Below are 22,941 nucleotides of genomic sequence, written 5' to 3'. Positions count from 1 at the left end.
TGAGTGTGACTTTATTTCCGTAATATATATAATCTTAGGGTTTAAAAGCTGGTCCTCATCACTTCCCAAGCGATGACTAAGCTTTATTGTACAGCTTAGTCATAAAGCAATAAAATAACTGATAGCCTCAGACCTGTGAAAGGTGTGATGGAAAATTATTTTTTTCATGCTCGTTCAGTTTTATTTTGTGAAAGGTGATGGTTTCTGAGGCAGTTCAGTTAAGACAGATTTTTCATTATTTTTACTCTCAATTTTGAGGCATACATTTGAAGAATTGTATTAAAAACTAAACTTCCTTGAGGGCATGTTTTGATTCTTTCACCAAGCTCAAATGGCTGTCCATGTACAAGTAGTGATATCCTAAGAACTAGAATTATCTCCCCCTCCTCTTAAGCCAGTGTCATCAATTTGATGTGCAGGTCAGAGGAAGTGTGAGGACTGCACAGACTTGGTCCTGCAAAATCCTCCCTTATGTTTGTCCTTTATGCAGAATGTTTTATTCCTACAGCATTTGCAGTATCAAATTGTTTTGAGCAGTTAAAAGTTAACCTTTCATTATATATTTGAAAGCGGTCAGTTTGGGGAGGGGGTGGAAATGGTGTTTCTTCTGTTGTATCGCTGTAGAAAGTTTATTTGTTTTTTTTTTTGTAAGAAAGATACTCAGAAGCCTTATTTTATTTAAGTGTTGTTTGGGATACCAATTAACCTTTTTTCTACTCTTTGGCTTCTCACACTGCACTCCTTCAGCCAGAGGAGCTCACGCTGCTGCTAATAAAGCTGAGACGGCAGCAAGCTGAACTGAGTAGTATCCGGGAACACACACTAGCACAGCTCATGCAACTAAAACTTGAGGCCAGCAGCCCAAAGGTCAGCTATAAAGCAATGTGTGTCATGTACCATTCTCACTAACCTGTAGTCATCCATTAATCAAAAGTTTGCTTTGTACTTTTGTCGGTGAAAAATTTTCTGACTGTCGTGCGCGAGTAGAATAGAGTAACTTCGGTTCTTTGTGTATGTGATGTTCTGCTATTAACCCTTTGAGGTTTTACTTTGGGGCTTTTCCAAATGAGCCAAGTTCAAAATTGCAGGGGGAGATTTTAAAATACCTTGTAGTTAAAGGTTTTTAATCTATTGGTATCACAAAAAAAAAATCAGTAGTGATAGATCGTGAGATGAATTTATTGTTTATACTGCCTCATTTCAGATATCTTCTTATTCATAATATGTCTGCAAACAGCAGGACTTGCTTAAAACACAGATTTATCAAAGGGTTTATAGTTGTCTGTGTAGTGGGCATTTACATGAGCTTACTATATTTTAGATGTAAATAGAAAATGTGATATAGTGCTTCATAGCCTAATTTGTGGTAAACTTCCATCACTTCTGTTTTGGGATCGAGACTTGTAACAGTTCACCAAAAAAAGCAGTTTAAAAACATTGTTATATTTCTGCATAAAACAGATCACTGTCTAGTTTACATCTTTTAAAGCTCTTTTCATGCATTCTGCACCTTCTGTCCCTTTCCTTTTGCCCTCTGACTGCTGCCTACTAGAATGAGATTCTTTCACATCACCTTCAAAGGAATGCTATATATTTGGATCACCAGGTGGGATTTGCAATTTTCTTGTGCGTTTGAGTTTCTAAATGCTTTTTACCTGCTTCTATCAAAGCTGGAAATATTTGGGGAGAAGGATTTTCAGTGCTTTTTATGAAGTTGGAGCATGCCCGTAGCATGGAATATCTTAATCAGTTACGAATCTGACAATGTTATAAGGCAAAAAAAACACCCTCAATTTAAAATTTGTCAGAACACAGCAGCAACTTGCCAATTAATTTCTCTGTTCCTCATTTCCTTCTTACAATAACACTAACTGTAGTGTTTTACCTTCTTTAACAAAAGTCATAATTTATTTCCAAGCTCATATGACACACATGCAACTTACAGAAAAATTATACTTCTGAAAATTTCTGTTTTCCAAATTAAGGAGAGTTAGATGTTTCTGCAGGACATTAAATTAAAGAGGTCAAACATGAAGAAATGTTTTAATCAGATCATAACGTGGCTCATTTTCTCATATTTTTCTCAGTTAATTCTTGAAGAATAAGATTTTAGTTCTTTACAATTTCTCATAACTTACAAAGCGAGGGTGCAATTATGTCTTCACTAACATAATTGATTGCCAAGTGAAGAATTGTGATATCACAAGCCTCTCTTTATGGCTTTGCTGCATGATCAAATGAGATTTCAGTACAACTTACGTGTGAGAAGTTTTTAAATGGCATTTCTTTTTGCTAGCGTTTATAAAAGACAGTCATAAGTGCTTAGAGGAAAAAGAAGCAGCTAGGTGACCATTGGTTAAAAATGTAAAAATCACTGTGGCTTTTTCTTTTTCTAATAATCTGTCTTTGAATGAAACTTTTGAGCTTTACACTTAAAAAACCAACTGTTAGAACATTTATATCCTACATGTTCCTCTAATGGGATTTCAGTGAGTTATTAAAAGCCCCACCTGTACAGAGACATACACACTCTCACAGGGACTTGGCTCACCCAGTGACTTTATTTTCTTCCTATCTCTTGAAAAGAAGGTGTGAATTATGATCAATTTAGTTTGATTGCAACGCATTTCTAAACACCTCTGTCTTGCTTTACTTAAGGGGTTGCAGGAGGTCCAAAACAGTAGGGGAAAACTGCTTGCTATATTAGACCAAACTATTTCATCCGACTCAAATATTTCCAGTTTATAATGATTTGGAATAAGGGGGTTGATTCTGTCTTCGATGTAATTCGTTGCCAAGAAAGGATAACAGTCAATGTGAAGTGTAAAACCATGCTGTTGCTTGATTAGCCAAGCTTGTGAGTATAATGGGCAGGATTAAATGGAGGGAATTGCCTTTGTGCAACATGCAAAGTGGTAAAAATTATTTTCCTTTTACTCGTATCAGATGAAATTTAGAAATGTGGTGTGGTAAGCATTAATTTAGGGAAGTGTCTAAATCTTACAGTAATGCCATAATTACCCATACCAGAGATGCAAGAAATCACTGCACTTCTTAACACAAGAAATCATTATCGAGTCTAAAATATATTGTCTTAAACACAAAATCATGGAAGAGCAGGTTGGAATACTTGTCCCAGTTTCTGATCAGTTTTTCTTCTCTCGTTTTATAATACTGTCATCTACCTGTAGCAAATTAATCTCCCTGAGAGTCTTTTTACTTTGTGTATCACTGCTTCTAGGGTGGTATCACATTTATATCTTTTCATTACTTTGTCCAATGTCAATTTTCCTTTATGATGGAGAGAAAAAAAAAAATCAAAAAAATCAAAAGGCCTTTCCTCCTTGTCAGCTGCATCTTTAGCCAGCGTGCATAGTCACTTTCCCTCTTTGAATTTTAAGTGTCCACTGTAATTAAAATTGGTATTTACACTTGTATTTAATCTCTGAAAATAGTGTCAAAACCTGCTTTGCCTAAAACATGTGGTGGGACTCCAGTTATCTTCAACTCTCACTTTCTTGGTCAAAAAGAATTCAGTGCTGTACTTGACAATAAATAATAAGTGTGTACTGAGGTTGCACAGGTGAATTTTCAGGCACACTCAAGTTCATGTGTAGGGAGGGTTACTTTTATATTGTTGCAGTAAGTTGTTGTCTGCTGGTTAGGTGGTTTTCTTATCAGGAATCAAGAATATTCCATCACCTTTTTGAAATCGTGCTTCATTTTTGTGCTGCTGTTTCCTTTGGAGATGCTTCAAAATTCTCATGTTACACTTTCTGATGTTCTGGTATTATGCTTTCAGAATTTTTGTTGTTGTTGTTGGAGTTCAGAGATGGAGGGAAAAAAAAAAGATCAAAGAGACTGGCACACATATATCCAGCCATATGATTTCTTTGATGTCTTATGGCCAAAAGAATGATTGTCCAGCACCCTTTTCTTTTGAAACCACTCTGCTGGCTCAGGGTTTGTAGAGAGTTGGGAGAGGGATTCATCTGCTATTTATGAAGCAGTTCTGTGGCCATAGCTAGCAACCCCAGGCAAACAATGATGATTTGTTTGCCAGTGAGGGATGTTATGAGTACATATTAGCGAATTTTAAAGGATCACTTACTGTGTATTATTAAATCCAAGCCTGCCATCTCCATAATTTATTTGTACCCAGTAATTACAATAACAGTAATGAAAAGCAGGAACATAAGGGTGTTATTCTTTTTTTTTTAAAATACAGGCTAGACATGCTTTTTTCTCCTTTGTAAATAAAGCCCTGGCAGGAGGTCCCACTTGAATCTTTCTGTTATTATCAAGAATTCCAGCACACCAGTCTTTTAGTAAGCTTCTGAATGTTATGTTGGTAGTAAAACTTTTCTTGGGCTGAAAAGCCCTTTTCCACTGAGCTCATGCAATCTGTGTAAAACTCTCCATGTATGTTGTCTGATTGATCTCAGTATTTCCCATGAAGGTTTGTCGCAGTAGAAGTTTTACTAAATTTCATTTCAATTAGCCTTTTTTCCCCACCAATTTTTTGAAATAGCTATCCATGTAAATAGTTTAGGTGTTAAGTAGTTAAAATAATTCTGCTGGTACTTTCCTTTTTCGTTTCCTTCAGTTTTCAAAGGGTGCCTAAAAAATAAACAGAACTTGAACATGAAGTTGTCAAATAAAGGAGTCAAGGTCCCACAGCCAACATCCTTACTGTCTTGGTCATTTGCTTCTGTTTTCTCCTCTTCAGCACCTTCTTTCTGACGTGCTGAAGGTGGTTCTGGGAAAAGGCAGTAAATTAAGGAAGGCTGGAACAGTACAAGGAGGTTTGGATGGAGTTGACAGATAATCCTCTATTATATCTGCTATCTTTCAGCCTTAAATTTTATGTCCTGTGTTAGCAGCATATAGGATACTACTCTTACATGTATTTTTCATCAGGAAAAGGTAGAGTGGCTGACACAGCCACCACTGTTCTTTTGGCTGCCTTTTTTTTTTTTTTCCTTTTCACTCCCCAGAGGAAAAGGGACTCTCTAGGGTGAAAAAAAGACTGAGTGGAGGCAGAATTGCTGTAAAAAGAAGACAGGAAGGAAAACTACTTTTTCCTTCCTTTTTTTTTTTTTTTTTTGGACAGAGTATTAAGCAGCAGAGGGAAAGTGGGAGAAAAGCTTGGTCAGGTCCTATTGCCACTGTCCTGGTAGGCAGCCACTGTTCCAGCTGATCGCTGCCACCAGACCAGCACATCCTGAAATGTCATCTGGGTAGGGTGTTACCAAACACAGAAGAGAATTCAGGAAAAGGAAGGAAGAGGAAAAGCTGTCAATAGCTTGGCTTGACAGTTTAAAACACAAAATACCCACTGAGATGTTCACTCGTAAATAAAGTAGCTGTTCATGTAGTTCCTATGTCAAGGAGGTGGGGTTTTATTGTTTCCAGCTGGAAAATGCTTCTATATAGTACATCAGTAGAGAAAAAAGCAAAAATGAAGCATCACTTCTGGGGAGAAAAGAGTTATTCACTAGAAGTAGAAAATTATAAATCCAAGGCTGGTGGATTTTATTTGGATTTATTGCTGCGTTACTGTGTGACACTTTGGTTTGCTTATGGAAATCTATTAATTCCAATTTTTGTGACTTCTTTAATTGGAGAGACTCTATGAGTATAATAATATTACATGTAGGAGCTAAATCTGTCCTTTGTACAAAAATAATATTTTTTTTCTGAAATGAATGAGAATCAAGGCTTGCTTCTGTTACGAACAAGCAATTATTTTACCTTGAGCTATTTAATCAATGAGAATAGTGTCCAACTTCAGTTTGGGCGTAGGTTTATGATAATGCTTGAAGAACACAAAATAGGTATTCTCCTTACCTTTTAGAGCATGGGACTTGCCATTGTGTCCCATGTAACTCTGGTTTACTTTGCCAGTTCTTGAGCACGCCCTGCCTCTGTGTTTCTTGGAAGATTTGAGATGCTCCCTCAAGGTCTGAATTTCTCAACAGTTGATTGTCAGTATTTTTTGGAAACATTATTTCCTAGAGGGGAAAAACTCTTGCTGTATTTGACTGCTACAGAGGCTCTTTGGTTGGCACTACTTCACCCATTACCTGGTTTTTGTTTTTTGTTCCACAAGGGCTCAGGGAACTGCAGTTTTTTGGATATAAGTGGCCTTTGCAAATAGTGTTAGATAAGAATAGTTAAGCACAAATGGTAGTAAAGATATTGGAAGAAGTGCTATAAATCAAAGTTGGAGCTGTCTGGAGGACAGAACATTACTTCAAAATGTCCTTTGAGCAAATCCACTTTGCTTATTTTCTAATCTGGATGTAAACAGTCTTTGAACAGTTCAACAGAAATTAATTCTGGCCTTGACTGTTGTTGATCAGAAAGGAAAAATTTGAAATATTGTAAAAAAATATTAGCTAGAGAGTATTGAAGCTGTTGAAATCCTCCTAATAAAAATGCATCCAAACCTGTATCTCCTAATAAAATATCTGAGCCTCAGAGTAATTTTTCTTTTACAGTTATTTAAGTTGACTGTACTTTGATTGCTCAGCTTTGGACCCTACTGTTAATCTTACTGTCGAGATCTCTTTTGAGATCACCTGTTGCACCCAATCTCTGGACAAAATTTTAGTATAAGGGGAGAACAACTTCTTGGGTCAGTTCTAGTTTTCTCTTTATGTGTGCTATAGATGATGGAGCAAATGGTAGGGGTTGCTTGTTTAGTGTTTTTCCTGCCTTGAACAAACAGAGCATCATCATAAGCTTGCCTTCTTAAGGTATTCTGCATTGGCTGATTAACTCATCAGCTGATCAGACTTTACTATGTGTAAAAAACAACAACAACAACAACAAAAAGGTCCTCTATCTATGACAAGAAAATATGTTTCCTGTGAGGAGAAAAATCCCCTACTTCTCCAAACGTACAAGTTGGGTTTTTTCCCTAAATAAATAGGAGCAAGAAGTTTCAAAAGGCATTAAAAACTCATTCTGTGGCATTTCAGTCCGTGAAACAAAACCTTGCTTTGTAATTTCATGGGGAGTGTGTATATATACACATACAGAGTGAAGGATCAAAAATATTCCTTCACACACTTCCTGTGTAACCAACCGTACTTGAAACAGGTATTCCTCAAGTTTCCAACAGGTCCTAATGTTTCCAACAAAAATAGGATTATGCATTAAGTGACTTTTGAGTTTCTTTTGGAGAAGAAAACCACCTGTTCCCATAGTTTCTCCCTTACTGTTAGGAAAGCCTCCTTTCTAAAACCAAAAGGCCCATACTATTTTCTGTTGCACACTTTTCTGAAATCCTAAATGTATGCAATGTGTAATTGCAATGTGTAAGCATCTGGTTTTGGCATTTGCACCCATATCAAAAATACTAATCACTATAGAAACTGTCTGACCAGTTCCAGAATGATTTCACACCTGTTTATGGGGGTGGATAAATGCAACAAGCAATGGTTCAAAGTCCCTAAGGATATAAATCAGTGCAGTATATAAAGGCATTGTTTGATACGTGAACATGAGCCTGAACCTCACTTCAATATTCACAGGCTGGGGATGCTTATATCTTTTTAATGTACATTGAGTTATTAAATCTATAATTTAAAAGGTTTTTGATAAAGGTTTGAGTGTTCCTATTGCAAAATCTGATAATACTTTTCATTTCAATATCGTGCGAAGCCAAACTTATCTTAAGCATTTTTATTTTTAAAAAGGGAGAGCCTTGGTGAATAAATATTGCATTGGTTCTGATCATTTCTGTGGTTTTGATATATTTGTTTGATATTATTAAACTTTCCAGATGTTGCTATTACTGAATGATGGAATATATAAAAAGCATGGGTTAAAATGTAATCTGCTGCATTATTAGAAAAAAATTAAAGTAGAGGCTATATTTTACAGTGTCGTCTTTCAAATCTAGCCATGCTGTAAACTGATGTTTGCTGTATGCTCCTCCTGATTTGAAATAGATGAAAGAGAATGAACCTTTAATCACCTTGGTTCACACTATGATTGAGAACTCGGCGCTAAGACCGCAACTGTACCAGCAAGTAAGGTCTTGGATAGTGAATGAAATTTGCTTTATCATCTGCGAAAATTTTCCTTAGTGACAGTTTTGGTTGTTCCTCAGATTTATTCATGACATTGGTGTTTCTCTTCTTTGCTTTGGAAAACCACAAGTCATCCATGCTTTATACAATGCTGCAATATTGTTAGCATGGCTTCTGCTGCGTTTTTGTTGTTTAGTATTAAATGTACACTTTTGAACAACTTTTTTCTGTCTAGACGATTTAATTAGTTGATGCTTTATGCAGGTGTCCAGTAAATTCATAAACCTTCCAATAAGCTTCCAACATTTGTCTTAGCATGATTCTCTGCAATTAGTGTTCAAAGGTGCTTCTTTCTTTTTGACCACTACAAAAGCATGTGAGTGGTGTTTACCTGGTCATCTCTGGCAATTTTGTTTCGTTCTAGGAAGTGGATTTACAAGTTTTTGTTTGCACCTACCCAGCCTTTAGCCACTGAAGAAAGGAAGGATCAAAATTACTTTGATCTGGGGACTGTAAATCCAAAAGGCAGTGTCTGTTCATAAAGTCACAGCAGACTTAACTGTGCACACTTACTGAGTAACTAGTGGTGGTTGTAAATGGTAAGATGGAAGAAGAACCAGAAATGTGAATGGAAATATTGTCTGTGAGTTGAGACCTGCATTAACTTATGAGCATGGCCAATCATATCTGTTGGCACCGCAGTGTTTTAGGGATGCTGGGGCTTAACTGAATAGTCCCTGTCACATCAGGGGATGTTTAAGAAGTTTCTCGCCTCAAATACAACGAAGATGTTTTTCTTACGAGGGATATCTGACCAGTTGCATTGCATTTACATTTATGCTGTTGTGAGCCAAAATTGCATATAAAGGTTGTGTAACTTGAAGAAAAGGAGATGTTCTGCCACGTAAAACTGTCTCTTATTAGTGATTAAGGCTTTGCCACGTTTCTAAAAATTTCCGCAGCTTAACTGCGTTTCATTTTTTTTAAAAATCAACTCCACGTTATAAATTTGCTTCTGATCCAGAAAAGTTGCAAAAAAAAAAAAAAAATCTCAGCTTTCCGGAGGAAGTTGAGTTGTGAGTGACTGATTTCATCATCGTCCGAGTTGTGCTTCTCTGTGCAAAATGGGATCTTTAACATGGAACCTGAAGGAACTGCTTGGAGAGGAATGGGAGAAGTAAGGTGCCCTCAAGCCCTAAATTCAATTTTAGAGTTTCTGTTGTATTATTTTAAAGAAGCCTAGGGGTTGGGGTTGCAGTTTTTTTAAAGTGGATCAGCTTTCTCTCATAGAGTATGTAAGACAAATCAAGCAGAGCTGGTTTAGATGTGCCAGGGTAAACTGGCTCAGGCTTCTAATATTAATATAGACATGTTTGAGGTATAGCTGTGCCTGGGCTAATCTGCTCAGGTATTTAGGGATACCAGTAAATTTCCAAGTGCTGCCCTGAGGAAGCTGTGCTGCACAGCACTGGCTTCACCTTATCAGCACAGCTGCTGCTTTGTCTTTGACACTGAAAAAACACCTTTTTTAACGATCTTGTCAAAGAAACACTGACTGACAGGTCGTGAAGACTGAGTAACCTGTTGTCACTAGAGATGTGGTCTCTTCAGGTCAGGGTGTTTGCAGCCTTGTGTGGAAGGAACCCACGTGTTGCCTAAACTGTAGAGTGACAAGATCTTTTGCTTTCATGGATGAAATTTCCTATATGTGATACTGCATTAACTTACTTCCAGGAAAGGATAAAAAACACACTCAAAATTTCACTGCCTAAATAGTCTTGTGAACTTCTGTAATGCAAAGCTAACCTGTTTAAAATTCTGGCAACTTATTTAAAGTCTAAACAGACATACAGGGTTTTTTATTCAAATAAAATAAATTGGTTTAACAGTCACCTTTCCTGCTGCAGTTTTAATGAGTTGTTAAACAATTGGGAGAAGCCTCTGTGCAAGTGACTGAAACCTGTTCTGTTGTCAAGATGATAAACTAGTTTCTGATGACTGTAACCATTCCGGCTGATAAAGAAAAGGATCTTTATTAGCTTCAGTTTGTTCAGTTCAGTTTTATGACTGAGCTTATTTAGAATTAAACAAAGGAAAGCAAGAAAAGCTTGTACTTAACTAAAAAAATTAAAATGCCTTGCTTCTTGTTTGTTTGTAATGATTAATGGTTCTTTAGTAAAATAGCAAAAATATCTGCTATTTCAAATGTGTTATTTATAAGGCATTTTTGGTTGTGATTTGTTGCATCTTCACAGCTATTTAAATCAATTTTACTTACATCAGTCTGCTCTACAGACTGTACTGCAAATTCACAAGTACAAGCCAGGAAGATGATTCCATGTGTACAGACAACAAAAAAAAAGACACTTTTTACAGACTGGACCCATTTCTGCCTTGTTTGGTTTTATTTCTAATACTAGGTGAGGAGTGTTAATCTTGTTTTCTAAAGCAGCATAGGCTGATTTAAAAAAGTAAAATTTTCCTCAATTATTCTTATATGCATGAATTCCCTAAAGGGAGAAAAGTTAAAATCTTGAGTGCATCAAGCTAACATCCAGGTCTTTCCATGGATAATTGTTCCTAATACATTAAAACCAGAGAAAAGTAGCCTGTGATTTTTTTGCTCCTATAAGGATGGGGAGGTGTTGTTTATGGCATATTATTATCGTTATCACAGCTGCATACATTTAAACTATTACACTTGTTAGATTTTGAGATTTGTAGGCAGAAACATTTTTCAGGTTTTGTTACGAACAGGAGATGATCGTGTTTGAGCTAAAAATCTTCTTTTTCCAATTTGAACATGTTATACGACAACATTATTCAAAATTAGAGGAGAGAGAACCTTGCTTACTGGGGGCTAAATGCCCATTTGTCCTGCTTCTGTTTGCCCTTGCTACTTCTGGTAGCAAGAAGTATTTTAAAAAGAAAAAAAAAAAAAAAGCTCCTCCAGGAAGTCTTCACTTTAATTTAAGAAATGCCCCAGATTGTCTGTTTTAATTTCCTAAGTGCAGTATCTTGCAGAGATGTTTAGTGTGGTTTTGGGGTGTGAAATTTCCTGCCATATATTTATTGAATCAAAACCATTAGTGGAATCTGCAAATAGCTCATAAGGTAATGAAATAATACTGTCACTGAAATGTTTTTAATATTGACAACTTAAATAGGTTTAACCCCTCATGTCTGAAGCACATGATTTATCCACTCCTGTGATTCATCTGGTGTTGGTGTCTGATGGAGATGGGGACTGTGCAGTGGGACTGTACAGTTTAAAACAAATTGTTTCTAACCTAAGATGAAGGTTCAGTTAAGGTCACGTCACTTTTTCGTGTGCAAGGTCCACGTTTGGCCAAACTCTGCGTGAGCAGTTTACCTTCCAAAAAGGGTAAGTTCTATTTGTAGGAGAGTTCCTAGAGTGCTCCCTAGAGTTTGGGAATTGTGCAGTGAGAGGAATGGACTTTGGTGTGGTTTAAGCAGGCAAATGTCGAGGGAAAGCGAAGTCAGCAGCAAGTCACGTCGCTGGTTCAGTAGGTGGCACTCTTGCTCTGAAATTACTGTCCCGGCACGGGATTTGTAGGAACGATCTGGCGAAGAAAAGGCGTTTGTGGAACGTGACAGAAAGTACATTTTGATAACTTGGTCATTGGAGCTCTTATAATGCGTTTTCCAGGGTTATGAGGTTGTTAACCTCGCTTGAGATGTGTAATTGCGTTTTGTCTGCTGCAGTTCCTCCTGTAATTCCAGTAGGATGTGATAGCATTCTGCACTTTTTGCCTTGAGTGGATTTATTGATGTGCTGTGAAAAGTGAAGCTGCTGTTCTGTCAGAGATGGATTAAGTTATTCATATTATTTTTGGAGTTTTTACCCTAAGTCTATGTGAAATGTTGCAGTAGAAATGTTGAAATGAAGTGGCTCTCCAGCAGTGCCTGTTGTGGGGAACTGGTACTGCTGACAAAAGCAAGAAGTTGGCAGCAATTTTAAAAAGTGTCATAGGATTTTAATAAGAAGAATTAGCACGTGTATAGTGTTCTTTGGAAATGTGCTTTCCTTTTCTGAGTACCTAAGATACATCCCTTTCAGGAGGTACATAGGGATAAGGATGCTGAATTGGCAAAACTGTTTTAAACTCAGTTATAATTAGGGTTGAAATGCCAAAAAAAATAAATGTCTCTCTTTTTTAAAGAAAGTATAAAAATACTGACTCGAAAAAACAGTATTACGTTTTTCCAGCCCGGCCTCATAAAATGCTGAGCAGTGAGTTGGGAAGCGGTATTTATCTAATAGGGGATAATCTTTCTTTTGTGAAAATCTTTCTGTTGTGAAATATAACTAGGTTTTCTCCGTGAGTTAAAGACATTTGGCCATGTTTATGAGTTTTATTTGAATATTTCCATTCCTCATTTTTCTCTCATTGTGATTAAAATCGACAGTAAAACAACAAAACTCTACCATAGTAGGAGTTTAAATAGATATCTTAATTTGTGTGACATTCATGAGGTGCAAAAGTGCTGTGGCTTTTTTCATAGTCCAACATTCATTTTCATAAAATGTCCATTTCAAAGAAAGTTATTGTGTGGTTTTAATACACTATACATACTTTTAAATTGTCACCAGGTGCATTTGCATGAGGTATGTGGACATAATATCTTGAAATGAAACACTTTAGCGTGTTGAAGATTTATTTTATGTTTGGAATGCTTGTCTCATTAACCCTTCCCTAGTCCTTTTATTTATAAGTGTCCCCTAACATGGGCTTGTGTTATTATAGTCTTTCTTGTACTGTTAACTCATTATGACCTAATTATGACAGACACATGGAAGGAAAGCATCTATGTTGGGACTCAGTGTTTTTAATTAAATTGATATGAAGGTTGATTAGTGTTATGTCCATGCTTGCTGTATAGGATACTAAGTAGTTACTGTGTGTGTCAGTCCATTCTAAAATGGGGAGTTACCTTTTTTTCTCGTAAAATGTTTTAAAATCTCGTTACTTGTCAAGTAACAGACTTGAAAGAGTTTAGAACTTCATGTGAGGAGCTGTATGAAAGTAGTTTGAGGATACCTTGCATCCTAACTGGCAGGAGAAGGCAAGTTTGCCTAAGTCCAAAGATAAAATAGAAGGCCTTCTATTTATGGCATTTCTGGTAATACTCTTGTTGGATGGGAGAGAATCCCTATGAAACAGTAGTCAGAAGGTATTCATTGGCATATCTATAACAAGATATTTTACATATGTGTTGTAAATTAGGTCATTCTGTTCTGGTTTCATAGTCACATCAGAATATGCTCCTTGTGGAAACACCTGACCTTAGTGGGCCTAGAATGATTAATTCCAAGTAGAATGAGCCCCTGTATTTACAATTCACATAACAAAACTTAAATGATGATGTATAACTGTGTCTGGGTTTACTCTGGCAGTTTCATCTTCCCACATTATCCATGTTTGTTTGAGGTAGTTGCACACCTTTAAAACTCCAGTTTGCATTAGAAATGTAGCCTGTTAAGTTAATGCAACTTTCTACTGATAGTCTGCTTGACATTCCATTTACTTACCTTCATTAATATATATTGGCTAAAAATATATTGTTCAATGTGGTATGTTTGACTTTTAAGCAAAAGCTGATTTCTGTGTTAAAACTCTTAAGCTGAACAGTTTGTTTCATTTTCATAGTCCAATTAAGTTGTTTTATGGCAATATTATTCTTCCTTATAGTTAACACAAGAAGAATGTAGGGGTACACTATACAAATATAGAACTGAAGAGCTGGATATTGATGTAAGTCATTTGTGTTTCTTCTTCCTTGGAAATGTTGGTAGTTGTCTCTTTATTTTGATAACAATTTCCCCCTTGGCTTCTGTGTTTGAAACCCATTTCATATAGGGGATTGTCAACAGAATTCGCATTGTTAATTTGAGGGACATGAGAATCTTTTTGTAATAAGCTTCTAACTGCAGGAAACATTACATTGTAGGCTGAAATTTCAAGTATTACAGCTGTTCAAAGGTGAATATCTTCTAGAAAGGAATTAATTAGCAGTGAAAAACTGTAGCAGTACTTCAGTTATAAGCATGAGAAATGTAATTTCTCTGGAAATATGATGGAGACACCAAAACTGAAATTTGGCACAGGTAGTTACCATTCAGAGTATTGGGTCGTTAGTTACTAAAGGAAAGGGGGCTGGTGTAAAACTGGTGGTGAAAAATACACACGTAGTCATACTGTATATGCATACATAGATGCACATCTAGTCATTCCTGCACAGTGCAACTAAGAGTAGACATAATGATTTAAGAGACGTTATTTTAAGAGTAAAAAAGAAAAGGCAAAGTAGCACAAACTGTACCAAAAAGGTTGTTCAGATAGAAAAGTAAGCTGGTTTAAATTGGTTAGAGGGCACTGAGCAGTTACTTGCTCAAAGTGGAGCTGGAGTGAAACAGTTTTAGTCATAGCCAAGCCTCGATAGGAGCTAAATCAGAGAAGGATATGAGGAGTATTAGTATGGAAACTGTGGGAAGCTATCACCTGAAAAACCATGGGACAGGCTGTGAACATATACAACAGTCTTTATAATACTAAGTAATATATAAATTAAAGTGGTATTTAATACCTGTTATTAAGCTGTAGAATCATAAATTGCATGTTTTAAGCTGTGCTGTTTCTTAAGTTATAATAACACTTATTTCATAGTTTCTTGAGAGGGTTTCTTAAGTAATTTGAAAATGTAAGACTGATGCCTTCATAATTTTAGAATTCATATTTTGTTTTAGTAACATTTTATATAGATTCATGCAATGATTCAGTCAAGTTACATTTTGATTACTGAAGATGTAAATAACAAAATTCTAATTGTGATAATTTTGTGTTCTACACTAGGCTAAGCTTAGCCGTTTATGTGAACAGGATAAAGTTGTGCAAGCACTGGAGGAGAAGCTTCAACAGCTACACAAGGAGAAAGTAGGACAATTGTATTTATTACCTTAAGTGGATGTTATTTTACATGCTTATTATCAGAACACTGATAACTGAAATAAAACGAAAATCAGCCCAATGATGCAGAACATTAAAAATAATTCTTTTTATTACAATAGTACACGCTTGAGCAAGCTTTGCTATCAGCAAGTCAGGAGATAGAAATGAACGCAGACAATCCCGCAGCCATACAAAATGTAGTCTTGCAGAGAGATGACTTGCAGAACGGACTCCTTAGCACTTGTCGAGAAGTATCACGAGCTACTGCAGTAAGTAACACCTTCCAAGTGTGAAATGATTACGTTCCTGTCCTTAATTGGGTTGTCTGTGCTTAGTTTTTATCGCATTCCAGCAAAAATCAGTTGTCTTTTACTCGTCTGTGTTTTTGCCAAAGGCAGATGGAAAGTGATCTTTTCCTTGCATTTATCGAGTAGTCTTTTTTTTTTTTCCCTTGCTTTTTTTTTTTGGATGGTAATTTTTTTTATTGGTGTGGTAATTATCTTTATAATATGAAAATTTGATGAAGTAAATAATGCAAATAAACTATTTCGTATAGTGGCAAACAAACTTTATTCAAGCAGACGGGTGACTTATTTTAAGCAAAAGCAGCTACTGGATGAAAAGAAGAAAAGATTATACTATCAGGGTCTCTCTTAATAGTGGGCCGTTGTATTTAAAAGATTTTTCAAGCTATGCACTTTCAAAAACTTTAAAAAAAAAAAAAAGAAAGGAAGGTAAATGCCGTCTGCTGTCCTTTTCCACTTTGTGATGGTTTCTACACTGAAATGACAGGGCAAAGAGTCATTTTTCTCTACTGACATATATATCCAGTAAGATATTTCAGTGTCAAATTCCAGTGGTGAGCTGTGGTGAAATTGATACGATGTAGGGGCTGAAATGTTGGTTTTAATCTGAATGTTAGACTGTCTTCTGAAAGGAATTGGTTGGACAAGGAGAAGGGGAACCAGGGGAAAGGAAATCCTCAAGATACGCTTTCCCTCATTAACTTTTTAATTTATGCTAAATTGAGTAAATTGCTTGATGTGGGCTGCCAAAGCGAGATGGTAGAGCTGACCTCGAAGAAGAATTTTTTTTTTTTCATTTTTTCTATTCCACCTTTTCCTTCTGGTGACTGTAGTTTCACTCACGTAAAACAGCGGTGTATTAGTAGGCCTGGGGCACTCACAGGCAGCTTTACAGGCAGGGTTGGATGACTTACATTTGTCCTGCATAATGCATTGCATATGCACACACATGCTGTGCACTCACACATGTGTATTCTGTGTGATAAAAGACACAAATTTGCATCCATTTTTGTGAGTTTTCTGCCTCAGTGGAGAGACAGCTTAAGACCCACATGCCTGCTGACTAGAAAGACGTGTTCTGAAGAATTTCCCCTTGCTTATCCTTTTTGTTTGTGAAAAGACAAAATGCTGTTTGTTTGAATTCCATTTAGTATCATTAGAAAATCAAAAAGCTGTTTAAACATCACATTCTCTAAATTACATCTTTATTTATTGCTGCTATCTATTTATGCATTGCTTCCTGAAGTCTCAAGCCACTGGAAAAAGAAAAAAAAAATTGTTTGCTTGGGGTTTTTTTGGGGGTTTATTTGTTAGTTTATTTTTTGTAACTTAAATATGCATCTGTAATTCTTTACTTTTGTACATGCTTAGGAACTGGAAAGAGCTTGGAGAGAATATGATAAATTGGAGTATGATGTAACTGTAACAAGGAACCATATGCAGGAGCAACTTGATCGGCTTGGAGAAATTCAGGTGTGGCATAGATCTTAAAGTACACTTAATTCACTTGGATTTTCTATGAGTTTGTTTAAAAAACTGTGTCTATGAAAAAAGGTGGACATGTGGTGCATTTACTTACAAACTTGTAATTTATTTTTATACCTTGTAAGTTCTGAAGAAGTCTTCAGCTTTTCCCATTTTTTTGAAGCTGTAGCACTGGTTTTCCTGTGTCTGGAAGCTTCCTCTTTCTGTTTCAGTGATGTTCATCTCCACCTGTTTTGAGATTGCAACTGATGGTTCCTTTTCTATTGTTGTACATAGGTCTCCTGTGCAAAGTTTGCTTGGATTTTCTTTGGACACAGTCGATACAATTCAGTTCTTTAAGTGAAATTTGAACTAGCAGATTGCTGTCAGATTAACCAGTGCATTTTGAAATTAGTTAATCATACTTTTTATTCTGGGCAATATTTGCATGTGGCACTTTTATGGGACTTTATTACTGTATTTTATTTTCCTTCATCATGAAAGGCTATGCAGTGTAGTCCAAAGAAAGAAGAAGGTTTTCCCTTTTTTTTTTCCACTTGCAAGGTATTCTAATGTATTGCCCATGTATGCTGTTTACTCACAGACTGAGTCAGCAGGGATACAGCGTGCTCAGATTCAGAAGGAACTGTGGAGAATTCAAGATGTCATGGAGGGTTTACTTAAACATAAACAGCAAAGAAGCTCTTCAGAGGCAGGTAAACTGATTATTTTTATCTCACAGGAAATGAAATTGGATCACATACATTTTTAAACTAAAGCTCCATCGTTGTTTTTGTGTGTTTGAAAATGTTGTACAGTTACTGAGAAAAAAAGGAAAAGAAATCATCTGTTTTAATTTGATGCTTTTTGTAATATGATAGCAACAGGTTGTAGTTCCTATTTTAAAAGCTGTGTATTGAAAACATTTTTTCTCTTTGTTTTTCTACACCTTTCCCCCTTCCCTCAAACAGGCATCATGGTTTCAAGAACATTTTCATCCATTAAATATAAAAATGAGGTATGGTTTTAGCATATTTACTATTTTAGCATCACTGAATTTGTAACATAGTTATGACAAAAATAAACATCTTAAATATTTTAAGGATGGCTGAACTATGTATTCAGTATGTTTCTGTGAAAATATTGCTTTATGAACTAATTTTAAAAACTGATAGCTCCACTAGTAATTGTAACACTTTCATTTGTTCTGTCTTTATATTCTCACTGCTGTGTTTCTCTTTTCCATTTCTCACCTTTTCCTCTCCTTAGGCTGTTACTGTAGAAATATAAACCCCGATTTATGGATTTGTCTTCTACCCACCACATTTCTCATGGGAAAAAATAGATTGCTTTATATGTCTGTTCAAATATTGAGCCGGGTTCTCAGGTGGCCAGAGCACCCACAAGAAGAGCTGAAACTGTGGGAGCTCCCAAATGTTCAAACCCTCTGAAAATCTGGCTGGAAGTTACTGTTTTAAAGGGACATTGTCATGGTTATCTAAAGTGTATGCAAAATACATTTGACTTACAGAACCTTCTAAAAGTCTCTTCATGTAAAAATCTTTAAAAATATAATTAATTTAATTTTTAAAAGGATGATTTAGAGAGTTCTTGAGAGTTCATGTCCAACAGGAAGTGCAGGTGTTAGAATTTCTTTTTTTTTTTTTTTTTTTAAATGTGACATTGTCCCTTTAATTCCAAAATTTATAGCTGGTGTAGCCATGGTAATATATTTTTCTTTTTAAGTTATAAATAATTGTAACAGGTGTGCACATCTAAATAAGGTGACTATTCTACAATCTTTAGGAAGAGGAAGTAGTCCCACCTCGTCCTCCACTCCCTCGGTCCTATGACTTTACAGAGCATCCTCCCATAATCCCCCCTCTGCCCAGTGATAGCAGCTCCTTGCTCTGTTATAGCAGGGGCCCAGTACATCTGACAGAAGAAAAGAAGATTTACCAAGTTCAAGGATATCAGAGAAATGGATCTTACTGTGTAAGTGGCTTAAACTGCCACGTTGTTCTTCAAGCATCCTCCTTCCTCTGCGCTGTCACAGTTTTTATTTACTCATCCAGCTACTTTCGTGTTATGGTTTTATTTTTGTGTTATGGTTCTACTTTTGTGTTATGGTTCTACTTTTGTTTACTTAGTTTTATTTACGGCCCCATCATTTGCTCTTCAAATTTTCCTGTCATATGTTCTGTGCATATGTAAAATGTCTTAAGACTTAAATTTTTGCACCTGAGTACATTTCAGAAAATTAGATTCCTCTCCTCACTAGTTCTTAAAAAAACCGTGGGCTCGGTTTTTGAAGCTTATACCAGTTCATTTCAGGAAGATCATTAGAAAACCCCACAACTCTGCATTCTCATGGCAGTTTTTTTCTGTGATTTCTGAACGCCTGCAAATGTTGCTCAAATTGACGACAAAGAAATACTTCTGTAATAGCGCTTGAACAATGGAACACTGTCTTAAAGTGAGAGCAGAGTCACCACAGAACAACTGGTTTGAGTCTTAAGACATGAATGCTTGTACAAAAATGCCTGTTTATTTACCTCATAACTTGATGTTCCTCAGGGTCCTGACTATAGGCTTTATAAGAGCGAACCGGAGTTAACTACAGTAGCAGAAGTAGATGAGTCTAATGGTGAAGAAAAAACAGAACAAATGTCAGAATCAGAATCTACTGCTAAAGGTTTGTCCCCGGGTGCGGTGTTTACAACCTTTCAGTTTTTTTCACAAGGAATACAGAGCTTAACTGTGTTACAGAAGCTGCATCGTGGTTTGGATCTTTGCAGCCTGTCCATTTCCCAGTTTGATGAAACAGCTTCCACAATAAAATAATGATTTAATTATATGACGAGAAAGATTTCAGTCAATTACACCGCAGAAAAATCAAACATTACACTCACCAACAACCCTGAAATCCTTATTGACACCATGTCTAATCACATCACTCACATTCCCCACACACCATTCCCTTGAACAATTACCCATTTTATGTTCTTGCCCTTGAACAATTACTCAGTTTTTGAATCAAGCTCCCGATGTTATGTCACTGGAACGTCCAAAAAGGCAGCACCACAGAATTTTCAGGCTCTCATAAGGCAGGGAAACAATGTCTTTTTCTTTTTTTTAATCTTGTAATTGTTGAATTGCCTTCTGTCCTCTGATATAATAGGAATAATGATCATGACCTTGGAGTGTACAGACAATAAAGGTCTTTGCAATTGCTAAATGCTTTAGATTCTTCTCTTCATCTAGCTTCCATAAAAGCTACTAATTGCTTGGTAGAGTCTTTTACCAGGAAGTGCTTCTCAATTCTGTTTGTTAAAACACACAGAATAGTTTGTTAAAGGTGACTTCAGGAAAATGCTCAGCTTTAGCATCTCCCAAAAACCATATTAAGAGGTTTGAGAGAAAGTAACTAAATTTAGGGGTTTTCTTACTGTAAGGATTGATGTTTCCAGTGCCAGCAGGATCACTGCCTCTTGTTTTGGTAGTTTGACTCAGCGTTAACAGAGCAGGCTGGTGCAATGGTACCAGAATTTTATCGAGAGTTATGATCATACAAGGATATTGTTTTCATCAGAATGGTAAATGGAGGCTTCTAAAACTAAGGTTAGCATAGTTTGGGTATAAACAATTTGAGTGGCCCTATGACATAATTTAAGCTTGCACTTACCAGACAATTAGTCAGTTCAGATTCACTGTGGTATTTGCTGAGATATAACATTAAGATATATGTTAAATTTCTGTTAACTTGGTGGGAAAAAAATGCAAGGTTTAGCCTGAGATTTGCTAATCATCAACCACTTAAATTGAGGAGCTTGCCTTTCTGAAAACATGCCTAGGTTTTATTGTCCTGTGATGTACCAGATTACTCATAGTAATTTATGACAAGAGATAAAGTAATGATCAAGATAAAATAACAAAGCCTACACTGACCATGTAAAGAAACCCAGTACTTTTTGAGCACCCCAATCTGCTTTCTGTCCTAAAGACAGAAGTAATGTTATTATGTCCATTTGTAGAAAAACAGGCAGGGAAAGCAATAATACAAATTCCTCTAATATAAATAATATTTAGGGGTAGGGGAGAGAATAGCTGCAGTGAGAGGCTTTCTATATTCTTAAACTCACTTCATTCTGCTCTTTATCATATCTGTGTTTTATCATCCAGTGCACACACCTGAGCATATGAATTTTCTAACAGATATTTCTTGTTCTGGGCATTTACTCACAATAACAGTCCCCTTGCAGCAGGAAAAATCTAACCATTTCTGATTGTTTGTCTGGTTTTAGAGTGTATATGCCATTACAGCTATATGCTGTTTCAACAAACACTTTTATGCCTTTCTGTCTTAGCAGTTTTTAAACTGAAAAGGAAACAAACTCAAAGGCAGCTCATCTTCTGCATTTTTTCTTTCTTGCTGTTTTAAGAAGTTACACCTAAATGATGTAGTTGCTTTTTGAAAGTGGTTCTAAAAACTAATAAATTTCAGAGAAAATTTAAAAATGTTTTTCTAGCTCATTGTGCACATTACTGTACTAAACAATTCTCATGTCAGTCTTGCTTCTCTTTTCAAACATCAGCAAATAAGGAAAAATGTTTTAATGGGAGTATGTGAAGTAATCCTTACATCTGTCTGAGACCAGAGGAGTACTTATGGCCTGTGTAGTACATAAACATGGCACAAAAAGAAAATGAACTTCTGCTATGTTTTATCCTTTTTATGTCTAAAGGAGACCCAAACTGTTGCTTTGCAGTTTTGGGTTTGAGTGATGGATTTCACTCAAGGGCATTCAAATACCTCCAGAATATTTTGTAGGCCTATCAAACTATTTGGAGAAAGAGATGAGCCTTCACTGAATCAGTTTATCCTCTAAAATCTGCGAAACCTCAGGAAAAGCAAGTAGAAATAATTTGATTGTTAAAGAAGTCATACCTAGTTTTTCAGGCAAAATCGTCAAGGAAACAATATTTTTCATAGTTTTATTTCCTGCGTGTATAAAGAAGCAAAAAGGAAGAGTTACTTAATTAAACCTGTATATTTTGTAAGTTTTAACATAGTTCAGTTTTCCACCAGCCTAATTACATTTTGGCAGGGCTTCTCTAGGTAGCAAAACTGATGGTGAAGATGGTTGGGAGAAGCTGAATGCAGCAGGCATCAGGACACAGAACACAGTTCTGTCTCACCAGCTGACCATGCTCAGAGCTCACCAGCTGATCTCCTACACATATAGACATGAGCACATGTGTGCACACACACAAGTCAGTCCACCCAGGAGCTGCTGGATTTATGGCATCTTCATTTAACTCTCGGTACCTCTGGCCTCTCCAGTTTCCACATCCTGTACCTGAGGTCTCTTGAGCAGCTGGCTCCCACACCGTGTGTTCTGCTTGCCATCTACTCTGGCCTTAAGTTCTTTAGGATCTCACAGACAAAAGCTTCACCCTGCTGGCAGGTCCAGACATAGGGTCCCCGTGGTAGCCCAGACCCAGAGTCTTTCCCATTTTTGGCTCCCAGACCTCTGATCTTCTGTAGCTGTCTCCTACTCACAAGCTCACCTGGCTTGAAGATCCCTGGCATCTGTCACGCGTGGAAGGGAAAGCATACCCACATAGAAAATGGAAAATACTTTACAGAATAAAATCTAATAAGAAGATAGGACACTATGCAGTGCTAAAGCATGGGCCTTGACCAGACAAGCACCTTGACAAGCAGCTTGCTTATGCAAAGCTGGCCCCTTTTATTCCCCTTATGCAAAGCTGACCCCCTTTTTATTCCTCTCCCTTATTCCATGCCTGTTCTTTCTCAACTGCCTTGCCCCCTCCCTTTCACAGCCTTTGTTTCTTCCCAAGTAAGCAACCCACACTTAATTACTTTTTGTCTTTGGTCCCACTTTTGGCTAAATTCTGTATTTGGACGCTTTGCAATCTTGTAAGCCTGGCCTTAAATGACAGCACTGGTAGGGTTACCTGGGCATCTTGCTGGCCTTGCAAACTCTGCTCCATAAAAAGTCCCAGTATGGCCATCCATGAGGTGGGAAGCTCAGCCATCTTCCCTGGAATTCTCCCAGGAATTGCACAGAGGGCTGTCTAATATTTATCTGTTTCTCACTGTTATTTTTATGACCAGCAGTCTCTTGTGCCACA

The 22,941-nt window shown here is 36.7% G+C and overlaps 1 protein-coding gene across 8 annotated transcripts in view; it reads left to right on the top strand.

Moving 5' to 3' along the window:
• The window catches only part of PLEKHA5 (pleckstrin homology domain containing A5), a 167,596-nt gene that overhangs the window by 130,711 nt on the left and 13,944 nt on the right, over positions 1-22,941 (top strand). For 3 of the 8 annotated variants that reach the window (XM_017823951.1, XM_017823950.1, XM_017823955.1), the window contains 11 exons: positions 748-867; positions 1,553-1,606; positions 7,962-8,042; positions 13,757-13,819; positions 14,918-14,998; positions 15,133-15,282; positions 16,690-16,791; positions 17,387-17,498; positions 17,754-17,800; positions 18,589-18,777; positions 19,360-19,477. In XM_017823951.1, coding sequence (XP_017679440.1) covers positions 748-867; positions 1,553-1,606; positions 7,962-8,042; positions 13,757-13,819; positions 14,918-14,998; positions 15,133-15,282; positions 16,690-16,791; positions 17,387-17,498; positions 17,754-17,800; positions 18,589-18,777; positions 19,360-19,477 — 1,117 coding nt within the window. Of the gene's footprint in view, positions 1-747; positions 868-1,552; positions 1,607-7,893; positions 8,043-13,756; positions 13,820-14,917; positions 14,999-15,132; positions 15,283-16,689; positions 16,792-17,386; positions 17,499-17,753; positions 17,801-18,588; positions 18,778-19,359; positions 19,478-22,941 lie in introns of those variants that run through there. The other 5 variants (XM_017823953.1, XM_017823952.1, XM_017823954.1 and 2 more) reach the window with 5 other exon arrangements.

The sequence above is a fragment of the Lepidothrix coronata genome, unplaced genomic scaffold (assembly GCF_001604755.1).
Source record: "Lepidothrix coronata isolate B3197 unplaced genomic scaffold, Lepidothrix_coronata-1.0 Scaffold107, whole genome shotgun sequence".
In the NCBI taxonomy this organism is placed as follows: domain Eukaryota; kingdom Metazoa; phylum Chordata; class Aves; order Passeriformes; family Pipridae; genus Lepidothrix; species Lepidothrix coronata.
The sequence above is the reverse complement of the archived record's forward strand: the minus strand, read 5'-3'. Positions and strand labels throughout refer to the sequence as shown.